Genomic DNA, 27,160 nt, shown 5'->3' with positions numbered 1-27,160 from the left:
AAAATATGCAACTAAAAATGGCACAAAAAACACAAACAGGAATTCACTTGCTAAAGAAAACAACCAAGCAATCAATACAGAGACAGCAATGATTAAAAAAATATATTCATATACATAAAAAACAAACATAAAATGCTAGTAACCAATAAATAAAATAAAATATTTAAATTTATTATGTCAATATACACAAATCTGCACAAACAAAGTTACTACTAAAGAATAAGTTAAACTGAAAAAGTGACACACCATGCCTTTTGGTTGGATAACATACATAAATGCTTCCTTAATTACAAAATTAAAACACTGTTGAAAAAAAAATCTTTTGATTCAAATCAAAGATATATCTTTATGCTAAAAAAAAAAAAAAAAAAAAAAAATAAATAAATTGAGAAAGAGAAATATTTCAGTAGCACTAATAGAAGTGTGATATTCATGGCAATATTCCAGTGCACGAAATCAAAGTATATCAAAATATATTGAAAATCTGTTTTTAAGTAGATTACAGTATGATTGGAATATCAAATAATTTTACATACTGTTAACCCTCAAAACATCTAATACCTTTATAAATTCATTAGTTGTGAAATATATATAATACAAATATAAATATGTTCAGCTCTTGTAAGTATGATTTATACACTTAATAAGCTAAAAATCATTAATAAGCTAACTTATCATTATACTATTGTAAATAATAAAATATGAGTATACTATTATAAAAGAAAGTAAAAAGTTAATGAATTTATTTAAATTTACATCTCAGACTTTACACAACGATAACTTTGGTCTCATGGTATAAACCTTCACTTTCTAAAATCATATATAGAGAACCTTTTATACATTTCTATTAATATAACCTAAAGATTCAATGAAACTTATATAGGTGGTCGGTTAATGAATAAAAATGGTGAACTCATTCCCACTTTCTAAAACCTTTTTTAATCGAAAGTTAATGTATCAATATATTTTAGACAAATGTTTTCACAAAAATATTCAGAGGAACCTATTAATTTATAACAAGTTTTAAAACAAAATATTGTTTTTCGATTCTAAACCAATTTTTTTTTTTATAAAATTTGGGCAATTTAAAGATGAATGTATTCCTGACGTTTTTGTGAATATTCAGATATTAAAAAATTGCATAGAAAGAAGTGACGTTTTTAATCTTAAAAATTTATAAGGAGATGACATTTTGTTGAAATTCCGTAGAGGCATTTGAAAGCTTAGAACATCAACTTTTGATTAAAAATGGTTCCAGACTGTGGGGAACAGTTTTCATATTTCTCAAAATTTTCAAATCTCTCAGATGCAAGCAATCCATTGTTTTAAATGGAGAAAAGTTAATAACCAAAAGGTGAGAGATTGACAGAGTATAGCGAATGTTTGAAGATTTTCCAGTTAAAGGAAGCTTTTTAAACTTCCTGGGTCTCTGAGATGATTAAGGCTACACCGTACTGATTGTTGCTTTTTTAAAAATTAGTGTATGTATGATATGATATTCATGTCTCGCCTCCAGTCATCACGTGGTTAAGGAGTTCTCTTTCATTTTGATAGCATTGCAAAAATGTTTGAGCTTCAGCAGTACGTTGTGGTTTCCCTGTGACCATCTATCAATATTTTTGGTACCTACCTAACCGGTGCAAAAATTTCTGTAATCCAGTTTTTCCTTTAAAATCTTATAAATCACTTTATAAGAAAAGTTTAGAAATTCGTTGGATAATCATGCTGACTGAGGCAAGAACAAGGCTGAGAGATGCCTTTTGCCAAGGTCTGGTAAAGCCCATAAGGGCTAGGTACAGAGGGGGTGGGTGGCGAACACAGCTGTCACATGATGGGTGTCTTTCCCTATGGAGTCAGAATGATATAAATATTCAGTTGTCATTAATTTTTTCACTCGCTTTTCTAACAAATCATTGTGCTCATAAACAATCACTATATTCTTTGTACTGAACATTTATCTTGTCTTTTCAAAATAAACAGCACCATTTTTCAACATAACCTTTACATGTAACATTTACAACATTAACATCACGAAATTTCTTTTCGGATTTCAGCAGCAATGTTTTTCGTCTTAAAGAAATTAATCACTGTTTGAACCTCACAATTCATGAGAGCTATTTATTTTAGCCCTGATTATAATTACGTTATACATGACAACTAACATGAGTATGACTGGACTATATTATTGCCAACAAATGACTATGATGTAAATTAACATGTTTGATAGTACAAGCACTCTTTCCCAAGTGTAAATTAGCAGTTGAAATACACCTTAAAAAACACACCTTGTGCATGGCAGAAACATGAGTCAGCAATGCCATCACTCTGTTTTCCTCCATAATAAAATTTTGTGTTGTAACAGAAAAAAAACCCAGTAAAGTCGAAGTACTTGATAATATGCTTTTCTGACAAATGTATTAATCAACAAAATGAAAACAGTGCAGTACATTCAGCATGATATTTAAGACACTTAAATTTTACACTGATGTTATATTGAGATCTCAAATGGTTATCACTTTTTTGTGTTCAGGAATTCATAAATATAACAATCAAAAGGCTTATCTCTGAGGAATTATATCTAACAACAAACCATTTATGGAAAAATAATTTTAAACTCTGTTATAACTTATATTGTACAATACAGTTATGAACTTAATTTATTTTAAGAATGCCAACAGGAATTATTTTATCTCATTATTTTTTCATATTTTTCCCAGTAGCATGAATCTCTGATTTATAACTTTGTTAAGGTATTAAATTAAAAAATTTTAATCCATCATCATATTAAGAAATCTTTGCAATTATTAAAATGAATATGGCTACTGTGTGTAAGTTACATGGTTGTGATTAAGTATCCTTATTTTCAGTGAATGAAAGAAACACAGTCCAAATTGATTGCTGTCACTACCACACTTTGAATCAGAATCATCTATCATTATTATCCACTTAACATTATCACTCACAGCTACTCATTATGGAGAAAAAACTAATTACAAACATTCTACAAATAAATAAAATAAAATCATTTAATGACATAACTACCATTGGATCAATATTAGAATTCAATACACTCCACTTCAAATAATAAGAATATTTTTTAGAAAGACCACTGGAGAACTAAAACATTTCCCTCTTGTAAAAAGAGACAGGGTATGACATAATCATTAAGTAAATTCTAAGTATGTACTTTTGGACCAAGTTATAATCATGCTTTGTTTACGTGATTACTATCCCTAATTTGAGTGACAATTAAGCCTCAAATCTTCAAAATGTTAAAATAATTTTACTTCATTTGTACATCCACATGTAAAACATTATCTATGTATGTGTCAGTGTATAATGTGTGGCAGAAATTTCTTTTAAAACTTATTAAAAATACTAAGCTGAAGTTTAATTTCTCAATCATAATTTTTTACATCTAATAAAAATATAAACCAAATATAACTAAACAAAAAAAAAACACATACACATGCTATTGTTTAATTAAGCAGACAGTGAGACAATTAAGACAGCAGACAAGTCTAACACAAATCCACCATATTACAAGAAGACTTACATTAATCTGCAAGTAGGTTGCAGTACAAGGGATGAAGAACTACCTGCAGAGCCTGAAACCACCACCATATGTACACATCCACGTATTATTTATAATTTACAAAATGCATATGAATGAATTTAGCCTTAAAAATACTATACAACCGTATGGCATGAAATTCTTGAAAACATACAGTTTTCATTAAGACAATGAAAAGTGAAATAATGTAATCCCATTAAATGATTAAAGAAGCATTTTCTAAAAATTCTTACCAATAAAGCAATATCTATGATAAAAGAAATATTAACTTTATGAATAAACTGAATGAATATTTCAAATTCATTGCGGTTTTCAACTTCAAAGTATATTCATTATTCATAAGAATTCTTTAACACATGAAGTTGCTATTTGTGCCGCTGTGCTACAATCTAGTTACAAACTTAAGTTTAAAATGAGGTTTAAAACTATACAGGATCTATACTGTTACTATTCTTGTATTGATTTAGTTAGTTATAAAGACACACACCTAATTAAAGTAAATCTATCTCTGTGTTACAAGATAAAAAATGTCTCATCCATTGGGATGTGTCATTCATACTTCTATGGGTTTCTGTGAGTGGGAAGGAAAAAACATATAAAATAAATAAATATACATTGTAAATATAAACCACCAGAAACAATTTTCAATGAAACTGCAGTAAAGGAGAACATATTATCTATCAGTGCATAGATGAGATATGATGAAGTAATTGAAAATCTCCAACTATACCTAATAATTCAGTTAACTTATAGAGTTTAAGTAAACAGACTGCACATACAACTGTATAGGTGGTTGATTCACAAACAACTCCTGAAATCCTCAAATTGTGCAACATGAATATTTATTTTACAAAAATTATACATGTTTTAAATTTAAATAAATTAGGACATGTTAAATGTTCAATAAATATTTAACTTTTTCAGTAAATCTGATAACCCATGAATATTTTATTCATTAAAATTGTTTATTGTTACATAGTTTCCTTGAGTTTTTTAATAGTTATGAAATTGTCAATTGTCCAATAACAATAAAAGTACATTAATATTTTAGATTAAATTTCTATTATAATAAACAAGTAATAAAATCAATCCAGTTTTCATCATCTGATATCAAGAAATCCATAGCGCTGTCAGTATTAAGAGATACAATGAGAGGATCAATTTTGTTTTCTATTACATTATCCAATTCACAATAATTTGGTTCAACAGTATCAATTACATGTTTTACACAGTTTTTCCATTCCTGCTGGCCTGTTTTGTTGATGGCTTTTAATGGTAATTTTTTAACATTAGATATTTTAAAAGTAGTATTTTCTGATGCTACATAACTTTTGATTTGTCCCCAAATTAACTCAATTGGGTTGAGTTCATAATGATACGTAGGTAATCAAAGCACGGTTTTACCAATGGATCTTGCTAAATTATCAATTACTAAATTACTTTTAATAAGTGAAACGCTTTGCAGTAACTGGACCTCAAGTTCATCTATTCAAAAATCATTCCTTTTGAACTGAGGCACACTTTGATACCATTCTTTTTCCAAGACACGACTGGAATTTTTCCTTTTTACATGAATAATAAGGGGCACTGTCTAAAACAATAATTTGAAAGAAGATAACTCTTCTTTCTTCTGGAAGATAACGAATTATCTTCCAGAAGAGTTAACACATCGCTAAACCATTTCTCAAAAGATGTGCCATTCATCTTGTTATAATAGTCTCCTGCAGATTTAGATTCAAAAATCTGGATACAACCATTGACAAATTTGGTATCACTGTTGATATGTGTAATTATGAGACACCTACCTTTACCCGATGGATCCTTAATACCGGTTGGATAAGCCACATAGAAAGGCTTCTTTTGATGAATTCACAGCTTCATCTTTCCAAACAAAACTTTCTATGTGTCCTTAACTGACCTTCTAGCCTCAATGACCTAGGCCTCTATGGCCTTCTAGCCTCATTTTTTTTTTTATTTCAATAAAGTAATATCTTCATTATATAATGATATTATCTCTGTCAATTAAAGCATATTTAAAATTCATATTTTTTAACAATTTATAAAGTACTGTTTTTAGGAATTCCGGTAAATTGTTATCATCATTTATAACTCATAACAGTTTGTCTATTGAAGGGAGTTCGTTTCAAAAATAAAATTTGTGTACTTTTTTAAAAACTGTGATAAAATCTTCAACTTTTTCTTCAATTGGCTTGTGAGGTTTTCTTTTCTTAGGAGCCTGTAATTCATTAGTAGATTTATATTTACAAATCACATTGTACACTGAAGCAGCAAACTTCTACTTATGTTAGCAGTCTTATTAACATCCAAAATCAACGTCATTGGATTACTCTGTAATTCACTTTTGTATGCATTTAATAAACTGATGTGTTTTTCCACATTACATAATGGCTTTTTCCACGGCCTTTTTTCAGAGGGGATATCAATAATCATGCACTATTATTATCAGCTGAATTGGTATCAGACATGAGGTCAAAATAATGGTATAATTCAAGTCAGATACAAATCTAGGAATAAATGCACTCACATTTAAGTAAACTTAAAAAATGTCCATTATATTAACTTTAAATAACATAAAAGTAAATAAATAAGTAACAGAAACACAAAAATTGAACACAAGAACAAAAGAGTGATTGTATGAAAAGATCAAGGGGTTTTAATAGAATTGAAAAGGCACAACATTATATAAACATTTGATTACATGACTACTATGCTTTACTTGTATGACTAATTACACAATCACTAATATATGAATAATGATTATAGTGTTGAATATAGATATGGCGGCGTTGTGAATCAGCCCCGATACACAGGACATGACTCAACAGAATCATGATGAACTCACACAAACGCAATATTTGTTTATTCTTCACTCTATAAGCTAACTAACTACAGTATAGTTTAAATATATATATATATTTCCTATATATATATATGCAAACTTAAGTTTGCCTGTAGTATTTCTATATAATTTTATCACTAATTTTAATAAATAATGCAATCATCTTCCAAATCTTTTAGAGCTGAACTCCTAAAAAAACTATCATTAAAACAATTTTGGAAGCATATCAAAAGAAATTTTTTTTTTTCATGATAAAAAACATTCTTTCATTAGTATGATTTTATTTTAGTATGAAAGATAATGTTTTAATGCAAAATTGGACTATTTACGGTGAGTTGAAGTTATGCAATAATGGAATCACACATTATATTATGAATGGGTAATATTGTAATGCTTTGATCGTGTTATAAACATACACCAATCCAGTTACCTCATTTTAAACTAGTTTTCTGATCACTCATTTTTTCAGTTCTTTAAAAAAAAAGAAATACTAAGCAGATCATTTTTCAAAATGGTTAACATTTTAAAAATTAAATGCCTTATAAGTTTCAAACTTGAACACTAATAAAACTAATATACACTAATATAAAGCTGTCAGATCTATCAAAGAGATATTATATTAAAAGACTTTTTAATATGTACAAGGTTTGATAAAAAATAAGTGGAATTCTAGATTTTCTTAAAAAATCTTTAATTATTCATCAATATTGAATTTGTCCCTTCAGAATATTCCTTTTCTGATACAAAATATTTGAGCCAGTGCTTTGTCCCATCTACGAAGCATCTGTGGAACGCAATTTTCAGTATGGCATTTTGCTCTTTTAGTGATTCTGTCTTTACCTCTTCAATGTTGGCAAAACATTGTCCTTTCATGGTTCTTTTAAGCTTCGGGAATAGAAAGAAGTCACATGGGGCAATGTCTGGCAAATATGGATACTGAGCCATCATAATGGTGGTTTTTTTTGGCCAAAAATTCAAGAACAAGCAGTAATTGTGAGAAGGTGCATTATCATCATGCAATTTTCATGAACTGTTTTGTCACAATTCTGGGTGTTAACTTTTGATTGCTTTATGCAAACTGTGTGTAACTTACAGGTAGTATTCCTTACTGACTCTCTGAAAGTGATTGGCAATTGTTCATGATCATTTTCTTCATTTTTTTTTATGTTGTCAGTGGTTGTTGATGTGCTGGGATGTCCAGGGCGTTCATCATCTTCAACATCTTCATGGCCCTCTTGGAAATGTTTGTAACACTTATAAACACTTGTTTTATTCATAAAAAAATCACCAAAGGCAACATTCAACATTTCTGATGCAGTGCTGCATTTTATTCCATTCTTAAAGTAAAATTTAATGCATATTCTTAGATGCATTTTTTCCACAAGTTAAAAATTGCCTGCCACATCAAAACACATGTTACCTTTTTGACAGTCAACAATAAACTAAGGCTCCAATGTAGACATATATTAGGTACAAGTGTTCCAACACAACAAAAAATAAATTGTAACAATTGAACTTATACAGCCTAGGAAATTTAATGATTCTGCATATTTTTTATCAAACCTTATAAAATGGTACAAAGACACATGTTTGAGCAAGCCCCTGGGAATAAATAATTGGTGAATGTAGCCTATGAGCTCAACAGTTACTCGTTCATTGCTTCATGTAATGAATTAAAGTACTGGGCACAAATTTCCTCTATAAAATTTATTTAAAAGCCTATAATTAATTACTTTTTGAAATAATGCAATTTATAATGAAAAAAATATTTGTTTATTATTTTAACAAGTACAATATATAAATACAATAATAAGACAACAAAATATATTAAAAGAAAGAATAACAATAAAGTAAGATCTGAAGTTAGAAGTTAAAATACTGCTCATATGTTATATAATGAACAGATGTTAAGTAACAATTATATAACATGTTAAATACTTTCAAAAAAAACCTTTTTGAAAGTATTTTCAACAATAATTATTGTTGAACAATATTATTATTATTGAACAAATATTATTATTTTCAACAATAATAATATTAATAATTATTATTATTGTTGTTATTATAACATTATTTAAAAATAAGTAAAGAAAAGTATTTTAAAGTTGAAACAAAATATATATTAGAAGGATGAAGGAAATAGAGAAATAAAAAGGAACACACCAGAAACAAAGAGGATTAGTAGAGTTTACAAAATAGAATAAAAGAAAAATTATGATTAATGCAGTTACTAGTACAGATTAATGATTTAACAGGGGCTACAATAATTTTAATATATTTTGAAATGAAGTAATGTGGTATACATTAAAGGTACAGTATTTTAAAAATTACTTAGTTAAATGGCCATCATCAATTTTTACATATTTGACAATATATTAACATATGCTGTCCACAACTGATTACTTTGTTTATAGTAATCAATGCTAGGATTTCTTATTTTAAGTTGTTCTTTGGTTCTGTGATGTTCAACTCTTAAGACTTCAAAAATGATATAATACACTGTATTTCTCAAAATAGACAAGCCAGTAAAGTAAAATAGTGAAGAACTGCATACCACATTCACTTTTTCACTATGCAAGGAGAATTTTAAGAATACAAAAGAAACCTCAACATAAGACACAAATTTTATTTACTGATGCGATCCAGTAAATGAGACACATCCAACATAATAAAATTTTCAAAATTATCATGCAAATATTGAAAATGTTGAAAAAATTTAGTTTCAAAGTTAAATAACATTTATGAGTTTACAATAAAACATCAAACATAATACCGAAGCTAATGAACAACATTAAACAAGATATCCTAGACACAGATGTTGCATTATCTCTTAGAGTCATGGACTGCAGTGAACACCGAATATATCAAAACTGATGGTGGCTTTAATTTTTAAGGTTTTAGATTTAGATTGCTTGATTATTAAATATTAGTTTTTTATAGGTAAAATATATGTATTATTTTATTCATTTTTTTTATACCAATCTCAAACTTTCATCAAACTGTGTCAAACCTGTTGTCACAAGAATTATTTAGTAAAGAGGTAAGTGATAAAAAGCAAAATGCAAAAAACAAAATCCTGTTTTTTTTTCTTTATTTAAAAATCAAGTTCTGCATAATTTTTCATGCAAATTTTAACATATCTTCGTAGACTCATCAGCCACACACATACACACATGCATGCGTACGCACACACAAAACCTTTCCAATCTTCTCTAATCACAGCTGCAAAAGAAATCTTTATTTTTTCTTTCTGTTACTAATACACACATTACACATTAATTCAAAATGATAACACATACAATTTCAAATTAGCTTGTTTTTTATTAACCTTATACTGATAAATAAGTACAAATGTAAATTATAATTTTGAGTTTTGGAACATCATCTAGATGCCTTTAATGACTAAAGCACTCCCTATACTTGTCATGAGAAAATAGTTCATGGGCAGCTTATAAGGTTTTTTATGTTATTTTTTCTAAATAAAAAGATAGCAATCATGCAATGCAAGTTCTATCAACTATATTAATAATGATTCAACAGGTACCCAAAGCATCCATCAGTGGTATGGTCAGTTAGAAACATAATGGTTTAATGTTTCCTAAAGTTAATTTGTGGTGGTCCCGGAGGTTAAATAAAAAAAAAAAGTTAATTTGTTGTACCCAATCCCCAGATGACATTTACAGACTATTTTCTTCATGAAAAACTCAGTATTTGATCACTTTATTCTCCTAGTGCTGATTTAGTTGTTTTTGTAATTAAACACAGATTTCAGCTACAACAATGTTTTCAGCAAGATGAGGCACAAGGCACCACCATATTGCACATGGGTCTGTTATCTAACAAAATCCTCCCATATCATTATCACAGTAGAACCTGTAACTTGGTGCTAAACAGTTGCTTCCCTACACTTTTAAAAAGTTGCATTGGATCTTGCACTGTGCGAGTTCTTCTAGTAATGCATTTAGATCAGTGTACATGTACCAATATTACCCGTAACTCTGGATGAGTTAAAAATGTGGTATTCATTTTTGCTATGGAGTCACTAACAGCAGCACTTCACAGTACAAATATTGTCATTCATAAATAATCATTCTGATCTTGTATGCTTCATATAATAATTTGAAATAAAATAAATCATTTTGATTAATATTGTATTTATCCACACATTTATTTTCAAATGTAACAAAATTCCTCTTAGAAACACTATTCTTTTAAACCAAATACACTTATTTAAATACATGATTCATCATACAAAAATTGAACTGACCTCACAAATCCTACAATATTAGCTGAAATACAAAGCTTATACACAATTTGTGCAGATAACAGGTCAAAAACATTATGAATAACAGAATAGTTCTTTCTCCCCATATCTTAATATTATTATTAATAGCCGATCGATTATTTAGACAAAAATGTAGATTAAACAGTGTGAAAAATTATTACATTCATCAAGCACTGACAATCAATCACAAGTAGTAATCATGGTTAATAAAGATTATAGAATAATTTCAGTTTTAATAATGCAAATTAAAATAAATAAAACAAGTAAAGAAATTATGATAAAATGTTTATTTCTTATGCAGCAATTATCAAACGTTCTTTTTTTTTCAAAAATATTTAAGAGCAAGAAAAACTATTCATCAAACTGCACAACTGTACCACCTATGGGATTGATTCAGGACATCTAAATTAAAACAAAAAAACTCATGTGGGCAAATGCTGAATTTTGCTTCATTTTCCCTCTGTCCACCATTTTATTTTTTAAAATAAAATCTTATCTAAAGAACAGATAGAGATACTTTAATGAAATTTGGTGTACATGCAGTAACAATATCGCCTACAAAATAAATAAGCTTTTACTTCTGAAAATTCCAAAATAGTGGCTATTAACATTTTTTAATCATTAATAGCTCCTTAAATATGTTTTATCAAATTATGTTTCATTAGATAAAATGTTAAGCCTTTTATTGATAACAATGACACCAACTTTTTGAAATCGGTTGACAAACAGCTGATATTGTTAATGGCTGTAATAGCTGGATTGTTACATGGCTGTAATTGTTAAAAGTGGATCGCAAAAATTATACAATTTGACAATATTGAGCCTGTTTTTATGAATGTATGAAACAAAGGTAAATAAAAAACATCACTTTACAAATTTTTTATTCTTGGGTAATTTTTCCTACATGTAACCATTCAGGAGTTACACCAGATCTCCATGTATGTAAATGTTGAATCTAAATCTAAAGCGCACATTGTATGGTTTTCAGAAGTTTGTAAGATTCTGAACAGTTGCATTTTCTTGCAGCTTTTACAGTTTCTACAATTGGCATACCTAAAATGAACACCACTCTATATATAAATTTATCTTATACAGAGATACTAACTCACTAATAAACTTGTATTTGCTACCAAAGTAGATTTAAAAAGATTTAACAAAATTAAAATTATCAAATAATAAATTTAAATTACCAAAAATAACTGGTAAATAATTTTAAACCCAAATAATAATAAACAGATAAAATCACAAGAATCATTACACCATTATTAACAATTGACTATCAAATAATGTAAAGCTTACCCAACATGCAGTATAAGTTAATTCAACATAAACCGGACACAAATACCGTGGTAATGCATTTAACAAGAGAAAAAAGTGAATTTACAAAAAAAACTAAAAATGGTTCTAATTGGCAAATTATTTCTATTGTAACTAATACTAATTTTTCCCCTTATAGTATATGGGTATACCAATATTTCATTAAACTGAATTTTGATGGATACCTATTTCTGTTTACTATATACATTATTCAATTATACTTATAAAATTAAATAAAAAGTCATAACTTTTCACACTAAATAAATTATTATTTGTTAAGGTAGTAATGATAAATGACTTCAAAAAGCTATATTAAGAAATACCAGCTTATAAGCAATAAGGATTCATTAAGTGAAAAGTAATTCTTGGATCATTCTCATGTATGAATTTACATGTATGTACTTTTGTATACAAAACATACAAACCACTTTAATATATTAACACAGATTTAATAATAATAATAATCATACTGTACCTTACACTCCATAAATTAGTGTTTCAAATAAAAATAAATAATAATAATTTGTTTCATTATCTATAAAGAGATTATAATAACAAAATGCGTGGAATAAAAGTGCAGTATTAAAATAATTTTAATTTTTTTTGAACGACTAATTAATTGTTTTATTAATCCTAGGCAAGGAGGAATTAAAATTAAAATCTTTTCCAAAGAGCATCAGGGATGACTTATTTTCCCTTAAGATTATTTATCAGTAAAAGTAGGGATAATTAATTTATTAAATCTATAAATATTTCTGCTGCTAACTTTCATTCAGACTCATTTTTAAAACACAAAGCCAATTTTGACTACATAAATCAGATGAACAAATAATAAAAAAACAAAATATAATTAATAAAGCAATTTTAAGTATGAATATTAGTTATTCATATTCTTAATTAAAATTTCTTTCTTCATATTTCAACATTTAATTTTACTTTCCAAACATTAAAACAAGACAAAAAAAAACAAAAATCAAATGTATTAACATTACCAAATAAATTAAAACTGCTGTTAAAAACAATGAATGCAATCACACAGAGACAAATTTGTTATTTGTATTACATTACAACATACCAGATCACCCAAATACCAAACAGATCATCAAATGCATACAAGCATACCCAAACAACTGAAAGAAGGTTACAGTCTATAATAAAATTAACAATGAACAATAAAAAATAAATATAATGCAACAGTAATTAGCAATTTAATTATTTCATAATTTTAAGTTAGATTTTAATCCCCCAAAACATAAATAATACCTGTCAGTATTTAAAAGCTAGGATCAAACTTACTAAACAGAAAATATAAGAGTTTAAAATCATTATACATAAAGCTATATCATTATACTGTACTGTTATATCATTATACAAGCTTATCATTATACTGTACTGTTATAAATAAACCTTAATATTTCACAAAATATCAATTAAATACAATTATCTAAATTATTTAATCAAGGATTAATATGTCTCATAATGATAAAGGGTACTATGTATTAACGCCACCGCAGCTACAGCTTTATTTAAAGACAAAGTAGTCAATCGGATTTTGGTGGAAAATGAACAATCTCTTTATTAATTTTAATAAATGGTTATTTATATTTATTTATTTTATAAATATAATTTAAACAAACTTAACCTACGCTCGCTAACCAACACCTACTAATTAACACCGTACTTTTTTGAGTATTTATTTAATAAATTCAGTAATTATTGCAATTATTTATTATTTAAATAATCAAAACACTCCTGTTAATTAGTCAAGGTTAGCAAGTGAAGTGAGCGTAGGTTAAGTTTGGTTAAATTATATTTATAAAATAAACCATTCATTAAAATTAATAAAGAGAGTGTTCATTTTCTACCGAAATCCGATTGACTACTTTGTTTTTAAATAAAGCTGTAGCTGCGGTGGCATTAATACGTAAGTACCTGATAAAGAAATAAAATAGAATTTAATACTCCATTATAAAAATTAAATCCTACTTTATAAATAACATTAAATTTGAAGATGTAAAAATATACAAAAAATGAGCATTTTTAGAGAAAAAATAAATAAACAATATAATCCTGTTTATTGGAATATTGGAGTTAGACAGAATAATTTCTTTTAGACATACAGTTATCCACTAGATAGAACTGGTAATGCTGATCTAACTCCCAATTTTTTGACAGCCTACAAAATACAAGTTAACACAAAAGCTGAAAAATTTGTGTTAATTAAAACAAGTGGAAATGAAAAAGTGCGAATAACTGTTATGCTGTGTGTGACAGCTGATGGATCAAAATTGCTACAATTTGTGATTTTAAAGAGAAAAACTTTGCCAAATGAAAGACTAGACCGTAAAACATTACTGAACGAGTAAATGAAAAAGGTTGGATGGATGAGTCTTTGGTCAAAGATTAGCTTAAAACATTCTGGTCCAAAATCATAGGTCTTAGAAGACAGTTATCCATGTTAATAATAGATATATTCAGGGATCATTTGACCAAAAATGTAAAATCTGAAATAAGAAACTAAACATGGATTTAGTTATAATACTTGGTGGTATTACTTCACGGTTACAGATTTTGGATTTAGTTGTGAATAAGCATTTTAAAGAAAAGCTTAAAAAAAATTATAATTGTTGGATGTGAAGCAACAGTCATTAACTAATTCCTACTAGAAGAATAAAAAAAATTTTTTAAGCTTATTATGCGAGTGGATTATTAAGTTACAAAACTATATTACACCATACAGCATTAGACAAGGATTTAAATAATGTTGCATTAGCAATAAATTAGATGGAACTGAAGATGATATTCTGTGGGATGAAGAATCAAATAATGAAAATGACGTTTTATTTTCAGATGACAATAGAGTCAATTCAAGTGTTCATATGTTGAGAGTGAATTTTTGTGAAGTAGTGAGTTGCAAAATAATAGCATTTTTTAATGTAATTTTTTTTTCATGAAAATATAGAAAAAACAATTTAAATAAAAATTTTAAAATTACAACCATTATTATTTCTTTTAAAATATTTCTTTCTAAAACATTTTATAATAGATGTAAAATTTAAGCAAGTGTATAATATTACAAAATAGTATAATAAAATATTAGTATAATAGTATAACAAAAAGTATGTATAGTATTATGTAATGATGTATAAAAAAATTAGAAAATTAATTTCATATCTGATGCCACTACTCCAGATAAAAGGAGTTATACTGCATTATTTTAGAAGAGTTAATTACTAAACTGAATAAAATTTACTTAAAAAAAATTCTCCAGAAAAATTTACCAGTAAGTCCTCGATAACCACAAAAACCAGTTTCAAAATTATGTACAAGATCTTGCTGATGCCTTAAGAAATCATCAATTGCAACACCTTTGAGTCGGGAAGGCTGTAAAAATCTTGCAGGTATTCTTCCAGTATCAGCTGCATATGTTGGACCACCAAATCTTTAAACAACCAATAAAAATCATAATAAGAAACAAAACACCATAGATGAATAAAATAAATTAAGCAATGTAACCAAAGTAATAGTTAAACTCATTTAATAAACTACTAGTTAATACCTACAGCAGTTCAAAAAAGAAAAAGTAGTAAGTTAAAAATTCTGGGTAAACTTTCTGTGCATAAAGTTGTTATTAGTTACTAATGTTTACTGAGTAATGGATGCCTAAGAAAGAAAAAGAAGTTCCATGAAATAACAGATTCAAAACGGTACAAGATAAACAATTAGTATGTTTCATGTCCTATAGTGTTGAACATGTTAAATGTTTGTAGTCTCTCCCTTTCTCCCCAAACTAACAGAGTGAGAGAGTGTTTAAACAAATTATTACATTAAACACTACAGGATATCATGAAACATCCTAAACAATCTAAAAAACTATTTTAATTTCAACTCTGAAACATCTTGAAAATAAGTAATCTTGTATGATTATTTGAAAAAGTTCATCATGATAAGCCTGCATTCATGATTTCATCAGAAACTATAAAATCAATCAGAAACTTATATGTGCTTTAAACATGTATAATACATTTTTGGTGTATTTAAATTTTTTTTTGACCAAATCTTCTTTTATATGTTTAAATATTTTTTTTATAATTATAAAATGATTTTGATATCTTTAATTATATTTAATACAGTTCATTTTAATTTCATCAACAAATCAATTTGGTTTACTTATAAAGTAAAATTTCAAAAAAGATTGCGTTGCATATGAAAAAACAAATGAGCATTTTATCATTTCTATGAAATTTTACTACTGTTTATAAGTAATAAAATTACCCTGTAATAATTAAAAAAGACTGGAATTTTATTTTCATGTGTAATTATAATTTTAGACATTTCCTATTTTTTACCAATAACAACCGTATTAAATAACAAAAACTATTACAACATACTCACCCTAATCCAAGTAAAACTTCCTCTGGATCAGCTCTACGTGCCTCTAACAAAGACTCTACACTTGAACAATGGCTACCAGCTTCAGATGGTTCTCTACAACTAAATGTTAAAAAATACCATTAAATATTTAATACAGATGAGAAATTTGTAGCTTATATAAAATATACATACTTCAAGCCCTACAACGTTTTTGAACTTTATTTCGAAGGGTGTTTCAATGAATCAATAAGAAATCCACATTTCAGGTTGAGTTCATGGAATGGCAACTGTACTCATTATTACAGATGCATTATAATCCTGAGAGTATGCAAATATTTTCTGGTGTCTGGTTTTATAAGCCAATGCCATTTATTTAATTTTAATTCTACATATCATTTATTTATTGTTATGTGTCTTAATATTTCAAAAAAATGAATTTTGTAAACTTACAAAATATGACTTGTGTTTTTAAGATTTTTTGAAAAAAAAATATGCAGTGGAACACAAATACAGTGTTTATTTACAAAATTCTATAATTTTGGAAAAATGAAAGTTATAAAAAAGTATCACTCGAAATATATGTTATCAGGCAAAGCTTTTTGCCCTGAAGTTAAAGAACCGTAAAGTAAAATGAGGACTTGAAATCCAACTGAGTGGCTAAATCATAATATCCACCCATAGACACTGAAACAATTGGCAAGAGAAAATCCTTAACAACAGAAAACAAAAAACACTAATGAACAAACTACTTTCAATTATTCATCTTAGTATTTTTTTAAAGATATTCATTTATATAAGTATTATGAGTGTGACACACATAATATTTAAAATTTTTATTTTATGAATAATGCTAGTTTTATGAAACAGTAATATATAAAATATATTTTATAGTATGTTTTAAAAATTCCAGAAATATTAATACAACACATGAACTGATTGTATTATAGTCGTGAGATGTTAGAAAGTGCAATCAGCACCTTCTTGTTAATAAGGTGGCCAGCAGGTGTCATGTTATATGTTTCTGTGATTTTTTTGGGGGCTTTGTTAACAGTATCTGTGTTTTTTTTCAATTTTATGGTAGACTGTATATGAATGATATTAAAGAGCAATGATTTGCACCAAATTCTGCTTCAAACTTGCTAAGACAGCCCAGAAACTAATCAAAATGTACCTAAGCAATTGGTGAGTAAGCTTTGGGCCAAACACAAACATAGATATGTTTATACAATGGTTTAAAAATGGGCAAATTGAAGATGAGTAGTCTTCTGAAGTTTTTCAACTGAAAAGATACCTCAAAAAGTAACATAAGTGCGTAAAAATCATCCTGCAAGACTGAAGAACAATTCACATCATTTACAAGAATGTATGCTTATCTGAAGTATTTATCAGTAAATTCTGTCATGGTTGCTCAGCAGTGAACAAAAACAATTGGTGAGTAAGCTTTGGGCCAAACACAAACATAGATATGTTTATACAATGGTTTAAAAATGGGCAAATTGAAGATGAGTAGTCTTCTGAAGTTTTTCAACTGAAAAGATACCTCAAAAAGTAACTTAAGTGCGTAAAAATCATCCTGCAAGACTGAAGAACAATTCACATCATTTACAAGAATGTATGCTTATCTGAAGTATTTATCAGTAAATTCTGTCATGGTTGCTCAGCAGTGAACAAAAACGGTTCAAGTTTGCATCTCCAGCACCATTACTGGAAATCTGATGAGTTTATGGTTACGAGCCTGAAACAAAGCAGCAGTTGTCAATGGGGAGAGTCCAACACCAACATGGTCAAAGAAAGCAATGTTTGAAGCAAATCATGTCGATGAAGATTTTATTCTGATAATATTGTGTAAAAAGTTTCTTTCAGGTCAATCTGTGAATAAATAATTTTAGTAATTCGCTAGAAATTACATTCTAATATGGTTCTAAGGGGATGTGTCTGCCCAAATGTCACTTGGATGTAAATTTTTAGAATCTACTAACACAAAACTCATCCCACACCCTCCCTCATGCAACTTTTTTTTTTCTGGAAATGAAATTGAAGCTTAAGGGATGACAGCAATGCAAGATCATTTAAAAGATCTATGTAAAATCACAGGAAGTATTAAGAGAACTTAGTATTAAGTATTATTAACTAAGTATTAAGTATTGAGAGAACTTCCATAAACGTTTCCAGTTATGGAAAAAACAGTAAGAGTAAGCAAACCCAGATGACTACTACTTTGAAGGGGATGGAGGCCAATAATTTTTATGGTGTTTATTTATTTTCTTTATATGTTAAGTACAGAATATTCTGGGTAACATCACATAATAGTAATTCAATTATGTGAAGGTAACAAAATAACTATACGTGTTCAGTGTAAAACAACAGTTAATTATTTAAAGGTATTAATTGAAAAATATTTGAGTACTCTATAAGTATGTTAAAATGTATGCAGAAAATTCAGGTTTACTAATTATAATTAGTATTACTTAAAAACTCTTACAACAGATTAATATTATTTCTGGAAGAGGAAACAATTTAAAGTGCATTTTAAATTGGTTTAAAGATATTGTAGACCATTAGGTAATTTATAAAAAAAACAGACACTTAAACATAAGGTTCTTTTTTCTCACAGTTAAGATTGTATAATGCTGAAATAGTTCTAAATACATAGTTATAATAGTTTAATGCAAGTGAGTATTGTTATTTTTTAGAAATAAATGGCTAGTTTTTAGCAAAAAAAACAAGGAACAAATGACTAGTTTTTTAGCAAAAAACCTACCTATTGCAATCAGGTTAGCATAATCATAAATACAAATGTGTGAAAATGTTAAAATATTTAGTTTACTACAATTTAGATACAAATAAATCTTAATTAGTGGCATGTAACAAAAGATCTGACAGCCTATTTCTTATACTGTAAGAACTCACGAAGCATCGCAAAATTTTATTATTACATTTTTAGATGGTAATACATGTAAGCAAAATAAATATTTTATGTTTTTACTTCATTGTATGAAGTAAAGGAAGTATTGTGATCGTGAAAAATTTTGGTTTTCAGATTTCAACAGAAATATCCATTTTGACCATCCCTGAATCCATTTTGATTAGTTCGCCGTGATGTCAGAACATACGTACTTGCATACTTAGTACTTATTTTCATTGGTTCCTGAGTTATAGCCAAACAAAAAAATTTAATTAATGAAATATTTGGATCTTACATCGGGGAGGCACATCGGTTCAAATCCAACTTTATCTACTGTTTTTTTTTTAATTTAAATATATTGATTCATTAATAATTACTAACCTCTGTAAAAAAAAATCTTTAATTAAATAATAATTCAATAATAACAATAAAAAAAATGTGTATATGTAATTTAATAGGTGTACAAGCCTATTATGTAGTGTCTACATCAGATTTTTTAATCTTGACGACAAGTTTAGCAATATATGATATGAGTAAAATGATAAGATAAAATTAAATTTAGTAAAAGAATTATTACTGTAAGAAGCGAAGATGTGAAACGATACTGAAGAAGTTCTGAATGTGATTCTGATATTATTAAAATTTACCATTAAAAATTATACCTAATACTAAAAATAATTTTTCTCACCTTGTTACTTGAACAGAAGGAAAAGTAGATGTTGGTGCCCCACATAATAGACCAGCTGTAAAAAAAAAAAATCCTAAGATGATAGAGTAACTATACTTTCATTATCAGAGTAGATGTACAATGAAATACTGTACATTAGTTGGTATAATAAAAATACAGTATGTATATTTATTGCCCAACAAGCCCAATCATTAACACTCAACAAAGGAAACACTAAAAAAAATGCATACACTTTAAATCTTGAAATATAATTATCCGATACATGTTTTTCATCTTTTTTTTTAAACCGATACATTTTATAATAAATAAAATCACACGTGGACCAAAAGTAACACTGACTGATCCAAAAATTATTACACTACCATCTGAGTTACCTTGACAAATACTTATTCTCAGTTTGTACATACTACACTTGCTGTAAAATACAGAGGCAAACCTTTCCTCAAAAGCCATGTGAATCACTTCTTCCATAATAATCAAAAAGAATCTGGTGATCCAGGTGGAATTTCAGTAAAGTCCCATTATTAATTATTTTTCCATTAATAACTGATTATCAATATAATCAAGCAAGTAATAATAAAACTGTATGCCGGAATACCACCATACAGCAGGTAAAAAATGATCAAGACTGATCTGTACTAACAAAAAACACAGTCAGACAAGTTATTTTATTGAAGTACTTCAGTCTAACGGTAAAATTAAGAAAGTGGAAATAAAGGACAGGAAACTGCAGTAGAGCTACTTCAAAATCAGTTTTTAAATTACTTTTCACACTTCAATAATTAGTAACTTTTCACCTTATGCAGTCATTAAATTATTATTTTATGATCCAGTCATTACCTTCTGCTCCAAGAGTAAGATTATCATCATGCTCGCCTGAAGTTGACAAAACATTACCACCTTCTGTGTGATCATCTTCTGTCTCAGTCCTGAAATACATAATTACATCAGTTAACATTATTTATTTTATGCTATGACCATATTAGCTGCAAAGGATAAACTGCACGCACATTTGAATCTAACAAATAGACAATTAAAAAAACTAACTAAATATGGTACAGATATTGCTGCTGTATCTTATAATGAAATTAATTTACTATCAAATAAAACCTATAATAGTTAAAACAACAAATGAAAAACAATATCTTAAAACAATGACATATACAAGGTCTGTTCAAGAAATGCGTACACTGTTTGAATTGCTCAGGTCCAGTTGGTTCCAGTCAAATTCGCTTGGTGTCGCCATGTTCGTACAGATCAGCTGATTACAATGCAGTTTTTTGATTGCAAATATCATTATTGGTTGCTTAGCTATGTGGTTTTTTGTGAAGTGTTTTTTTCATTTGGCGGATTTTAGACTAAGTGACTTGAACGAGCAAAGAGTTATTATAAAATTTTGTGTTAAACTCGGAAAATATGCGAATGAAACTTTTGATATGCTCAAGACGGCTTACGGCGATGTTGCTATGAACTGTGCGACATGTTTTAAGTGGCATGGATATTTTAAAAATGGCAGTCAGTCAGTTGAAGACAATGAGTGTCCTGGATGTCCTTCCACATCAACTGTCACACATAGACAAAATCAAGACCCTGGGTCGGGCAAATCGACGTCTGACCATCAGAGAGCTTGCTGAAGAGCGTGGGATATCAGTTGGATCATGTTACGAGATTTTGAGATCATTTTATGAGAGTGGTGACTGGTTTTTTCATCACAACAACGCTCCAGTTCATTCAGCCCTCAGAACTTGTGAGTTTTTGGCTAAACACTCTATCACTGTTCTTCCCCACCCACCCTACTCATCTGACCTCGCTCCTTGTGACTTCTTTTTGTTCCCCAAACTCAAAAGACCTTTGAAAGAAAGAAGATTTGAAACGATTCCAGAGATTGAGGCAAATGTAATGAAGGAACCGAAGAACATCACAAAAGAAACGTTCCAGGACTGTTTCCAAAAGTGGAAACACTGTTGGGATAAGTGTGTGCATCGGGGAGAAGAGTACTTTGAAGGGGACCCAGACAAGTAACTTGTAAATAAAGTACATTTTGTTTTATGACGTTATTCTATGTATTTTTTGAACAGACCTCATACTTCCTTCACTTTTTTCTAATGGCAGTCACCATTTTATAAAATCACAACCAATAAAATATTTGAACTGTTAATGTTATTTATTTTTTGAAGAAATAAAATCTAACTTTTGTTTCAAGGTTCAAGGATAACTTCATAAAAATAATTCAGTAATTTCTTTTAAATATATTATTTCACAATAAAATAATTTATACAGAATTAATAAAGAGTATCAAAATAGTTTAATATTTCATTTTAAACCACCTAATATTATAAATAAAAAAAAAAACTTAAAATATTATAACTAAATATTATTAGCTTTTACAAAGTAATATAACACTTTTAGTCTACATTATCTTATAACTATTCTGTAATCTCTGCTACATGGTTACTAGCTGCTCTGCCTTTTATCCAGAAAATTTTCAATTTAATCCTAATTAGGCTTGATATATTTCCAGAATACAGAATTCATTTCCTATCATAAAAAATTAACCCAGGTAGCAGTAATTGGGCATAAGCTTATAGGTATTGGAGAAAATAAATGAATTCTGAAATTTAGTTATGATCAGTATCAGAACCATGACCATTTAACAATTTTAAAAGTATGACCATTTATATTAATTTCTCTTGCGATGGTCTAGCATATTTGTAGGATTCTAAGGTCAATTGGTTTGCTGATAATGTTTTCTGCAATCTAACATTTCCTACACTTTCATGGTTATTCTGTGTGAATAGTATAAAATTAACAATCAGTATAGCCACTGACTGAAAATTATGCAGTGATAAGTTTCTTGGACTTTCAAACTTATACACCTGTTGAAATTTATAAGTAACAGGTTGCTGTAAAAGATATTAATGAGATGAATGAAAAAAAAATTTATGTTACGAAAGGGCTAATATATTGCACAAATATATTTCACTATGAATATTCAAGAGATCCTTGATTAACACCAAATATTTTAAATAACGAAATAAAAGAATTGTTGAATCAGTATCTTACATTTAAAATTTATTTTTCTGGATGTTTCTTCATGCTCTAAACTATCAACAATTAAATCATAATAAACGATTATTAATTAAAAGAACTCCCAAATAATGGGTAAACAAACTGATAAATGTGTATGATGAAGTAATTTTAAAGCTCATGTATCACTATGACAAATGCCTCATTATTGATAACAATTATGTAATGAAATGGCCTAGGTGTATTTTATTAGCAAAATAAATATCTAATTGTAACATTTTCAAAAAAAAATTATGATAAACTGTGTTTACTTTCAACATAACCATATTGTGTTGCAAGCCATATACTACATATAATGATTGTATAAATAATATAATCATAATTTATCTTATAAATCAATCAGGACTTCAACGCGAGTATTAAAATGTAAAACACTTAAATGTAATAATTATTATTAGTATGAAATCCCAGGTTTCTTTAAATTGGCATCACAATCCTTATTTAACAATTAAGATTACATTAGCAATGAGATTACTCAATATCAAAGAAAACCCTGAAAAAAGATCATCTGTATTAAAAAAAGAAAAAAATGTCAAAAAAAACATTATTTTTGATTAGATAATCATCACAAACTCAGTAAAGTGGAAATAAATGCACTTTGGCTACTTAATGCACTAGTTCAGTAAAAATATTAAATTTATCTTTAATATACAGTTATGTTTTAAACTTTAACTTCATTAGTTTCTTTATTGGAATGCTTAAACATAATTTTAAGTAAAATTTGTAATTTTCTTTACTCGCACATTGAATTTAATTTGGGCCCAAGATTTAGCACTGGAATTTTTTTGAAGTAACTGATGAGTCTCTTTTAGAAAATGAATAACTGATTCTAAGAAAACATTACCACAGCTTCAAAACATTGATTTCTAGGGTAATGAGTGTACAACACTCATAAGGAAGTTATTTTGTTATTTTCATTTGTATATTTTTCTAAAAATAAAAATTCTAAATGATTAGCTTAGATCAGTATGGATTAACTACTTACTTTCACTTTAAATTCAGGGTCTGGATTTGAAGTTTATACTACAGTAATAAGATCTGTTACTACAATATACACTAGATAAAAAAAGTCCAGCTCTTTAAATGTTAAATGATTGGCTAGCAACTGATAGTGATGGCTTGCAAACCTAGACAAGAAGAGCACATTTCAGATGCTCATTCTAATCTTACTGTGTAGTGAAAGTTTTTTATTATAAATCATAATTAAAATTTAAACAATGGCATAAAACACAATTTTTCTTTCTGTAATCAGTATAAAAAAATATAATTTGCTCCATTAAAATTCATGAAAGAATGTAATACTAAAAGAAAAAAATTATTCCATTTTCATTCAATATAATCTAACCAAATATTTGTTTCGTAACTGAATTATATACAAATCTACTGGTTTCTACGAGCCTGTTACTCTTTCATGCAAAAACTCCTCGACCAATTGAACTGAAATTTTGCAAGAACATAATCTTTATACCTGGGAAGAACACAGGACTATTGCTGTTATACAAAACACTGTATTATACACATATTTGTATTAAAGGATTAATACAATTACTGAAATTATAATTAATTTCTACACTATAATCAACTTATATCAACTTACACTATTGTCAACCTGATTTTAATAATTTAATTTAATCCACACAGGTTTATATGAAAGTTTTTTTTACTTGAGAGCCAGATTAATTTTTCTAGAACTGAATTTTTATTAGTAATAAAGAAATAATATGCTTAATGCTAAGACCTTGTACAATCTTAATACATTACTTACAGTAACATTATTCTTAAAAGTGGTTGCTCCAATCGGTTCAGGTTCAAATGAAATTTTCTAACATACCTTTAGTAATTAATTCCGAAAATAAGTCATTCCATTATTTAATTTATGTTAAATTAAAAAACAAATGTAAATTTGTCTAGTATCCATTAAGAAATATGTGAGCTTCGTAACAATAGAAAAAATGTATCATGATAGTAAAACACTCTATTTTATATTTTGGGTATATTCTTGATTCTCAAAACCTTTTCATAGTTGACGATAACAAGTTAATATAAATTAATCATGGTAATATTTTCATAAAAATGTAGCACACAGTGTAGTCAATCGATAACAATTTTGATAATTTAAAAAAAAATATATGTATATCATTGTGGTTTATTGAAAACCACTACTGAAACCACAGTTACATTTAAATAACAGATAATAATTAATTTTTTTATAATAGTAATAATTAACAACTTCAAATATCTAATATTGTAGTACTATAAATATATATTTGCATGTCTGCTGAATAAAGCATAAATAAATAATATATATATATATATATATATATATATATATATATATATATACCTTGAAATAATTAATCATGATATCAAGAAACAGTAAATATGCCACTTGTTTAACAACAGTACTACTTGTTCTGTTAAGTCATATAAATTACGTAAATCAACATGATTGTAAAATAAGGATTTTTCTTCATGAATCAAACAAATATTTCTTCTTTTTTCTTTTTTATCCAAGGAAATTAACCTCCAACCACCATTGTTTAATGTTTATGATCTACAAGAAGTGGTTTATAAATCACACTTTTATTGTTAGTGTTATCCTTATCTCATATAGTGAAATTTTAACCTTTGCATCTTTTGTTATACAAGATCCCCGAGGCATTCCAGATGTTGTGAACCAAATAGTAAGTTGATATCATGAACTGCTTGGAATCCACAGTAAAAAAATATTAGTTACAATCTTTAACAGTTGAACAATTGAAAAATTAAGCAACCATATTAAAACTGAATGAAAAATTTATTCATAAATTATTTAAAATTTCTAAATCCAAAAATAAGTAAATTTTGTTTGAACATTGCTTTTTTATAGCTTATTTCACTTAAAAATGGTAATTTTCAATATTTTTTAAAATTATCACAATAATAATCTATTTCATAATGGAAGAAGAAAACCTGGCTCAAATTTCAGTCAAATTTAGTTTTTCCATTTTGGAATTATATTATTATGATATGTTCTGATATCTGTTGTGACTGTGGGTTTGGAATCATATTTCAATAAGTGAGGTCTCATAATGTTGAAAATAAAATACTTCTGTTCTAATTTAATGAAACATATTTGACTGTATCAAAATTTACACAGATATAAATGAGTGAAAAATTAGAATTTCCGCAATTTTAGAATTTGGTAAATTTAAAAAATAGAACACAAGATTTATTTATTTTGTAGAATATTTTGAATTAAACATTCATACTGGTTTTTAAAAAAATATATTTCAATTTATTTTTTAGAAGCCAAAATATATTCTTTTGGTTTTTTTAAATCAAAAGAATTTTGGTTTAAAGGACAAAGTAAAGCTCAATCGTTTTTAATATGCAAATCCAAGTCAAGACATAATAAAAAATATTCAAGAAAAATGGAGAAAAAATTGGTTTGATTTTGGAACCATCTCTATGAGAGGTGGGTTTAATCTTATTAAAAAAAAATAACTGCGGTTGGACAATACACGAATCTTAAAATATTTCTAAGAAAAATGTACACACACACATAATATATGTATATTACTAGCATGAATACTACTTACCTATTCATTGTGTAAACTATTAGTTACGTATTTGAAATTTGCAGCCCTGCTTAAAAAATATCCACTGAATCCAATCGATTTAATTTCAATGGGATCTGGCTAGACCTTTATCTAATTTGAATAAAATTTTGTTGGATTTAATTGGTTGCCCATTGAAGAAACCTGTTAAGAACCCAGCCGAATGTTACTGAAAAATCACTGAATAGGATTTGGTTAGAACATTGTCCAATTTAATATGAGATTTGATTGGATTCAATGGACTTTTTTAACCAGGGAGTAGAACTCTTAATTTGTACCATTCATGCTAGTAATACATATAATTTTTGATTGTTTTTCTGAAATTGATTGTATCTTTTCAAATATTGATGAGTTCAGTCAGTCTCTTCCGTTCCAAAATAGAACATTGTCCTCTAATATCTAAATGTTTATGGATTTAATGGAACTTCATGAAATATTTTACTGCTGATGACAGCACAAGTTTTTAAATGG

General features: G+C 27.6%; 1 protein-coding gene across 2 annotated transcripts in view; it reads right to left on the bottom strand.

Annotated features, from left to right (window-relative positions):
* olf186-M (Ki-ras-induced actin-interacting protein-IP3R-interacting domain olf186-M) overlaps positions 1–27,160 on the bottom strand; it is a 115,434-nt gene that overhangs the window by 19,669 nt on the left and 68,605 nt on the right. For both annotated transcript variants that reach the window (XM_075369321.1, XM_075369322.1), the window contains exons 4-7: positions 20,844–20,932; positions 20,004–20,058; positions 16,432–16,530; positions 15,318–15,478 (exon numbers count right to left, since the gene is read on the bottom strand). In XM_075369321.1, the coding sequence (XP_075225436.1) occupies positions 15,318–15,478; positions 16,432–16,530; positions 20,004–20,058; positions 20,844–20,932 (404 nt within the window). The remainder of the gene's footprint in view (positions 1–15,317; positions 15,479–16,431; positions 16,531–20,003; positions 20,059–20,843; positions 20,933–27,160) is intronic.

The sequence above is a fragment of the Lycorma delicatula genome, chromosome 6, assembly GCF_047948215.1.
Source record: "Lycorma delicatula isolate Av1 chromosome 6, ASM4794821v1, whole genome shotgun sequence".
In the NCBI taxonomy this organism is placed as follows: Eukaryota; Metazoa; Arthropoda; class Insecta; order Hemiptera; family Fulgoridae; genus Lycorma; species Lycorma delicatula.
This window is presented reverse-complemented; position numbering and strand designations above follow the sequence as displayed.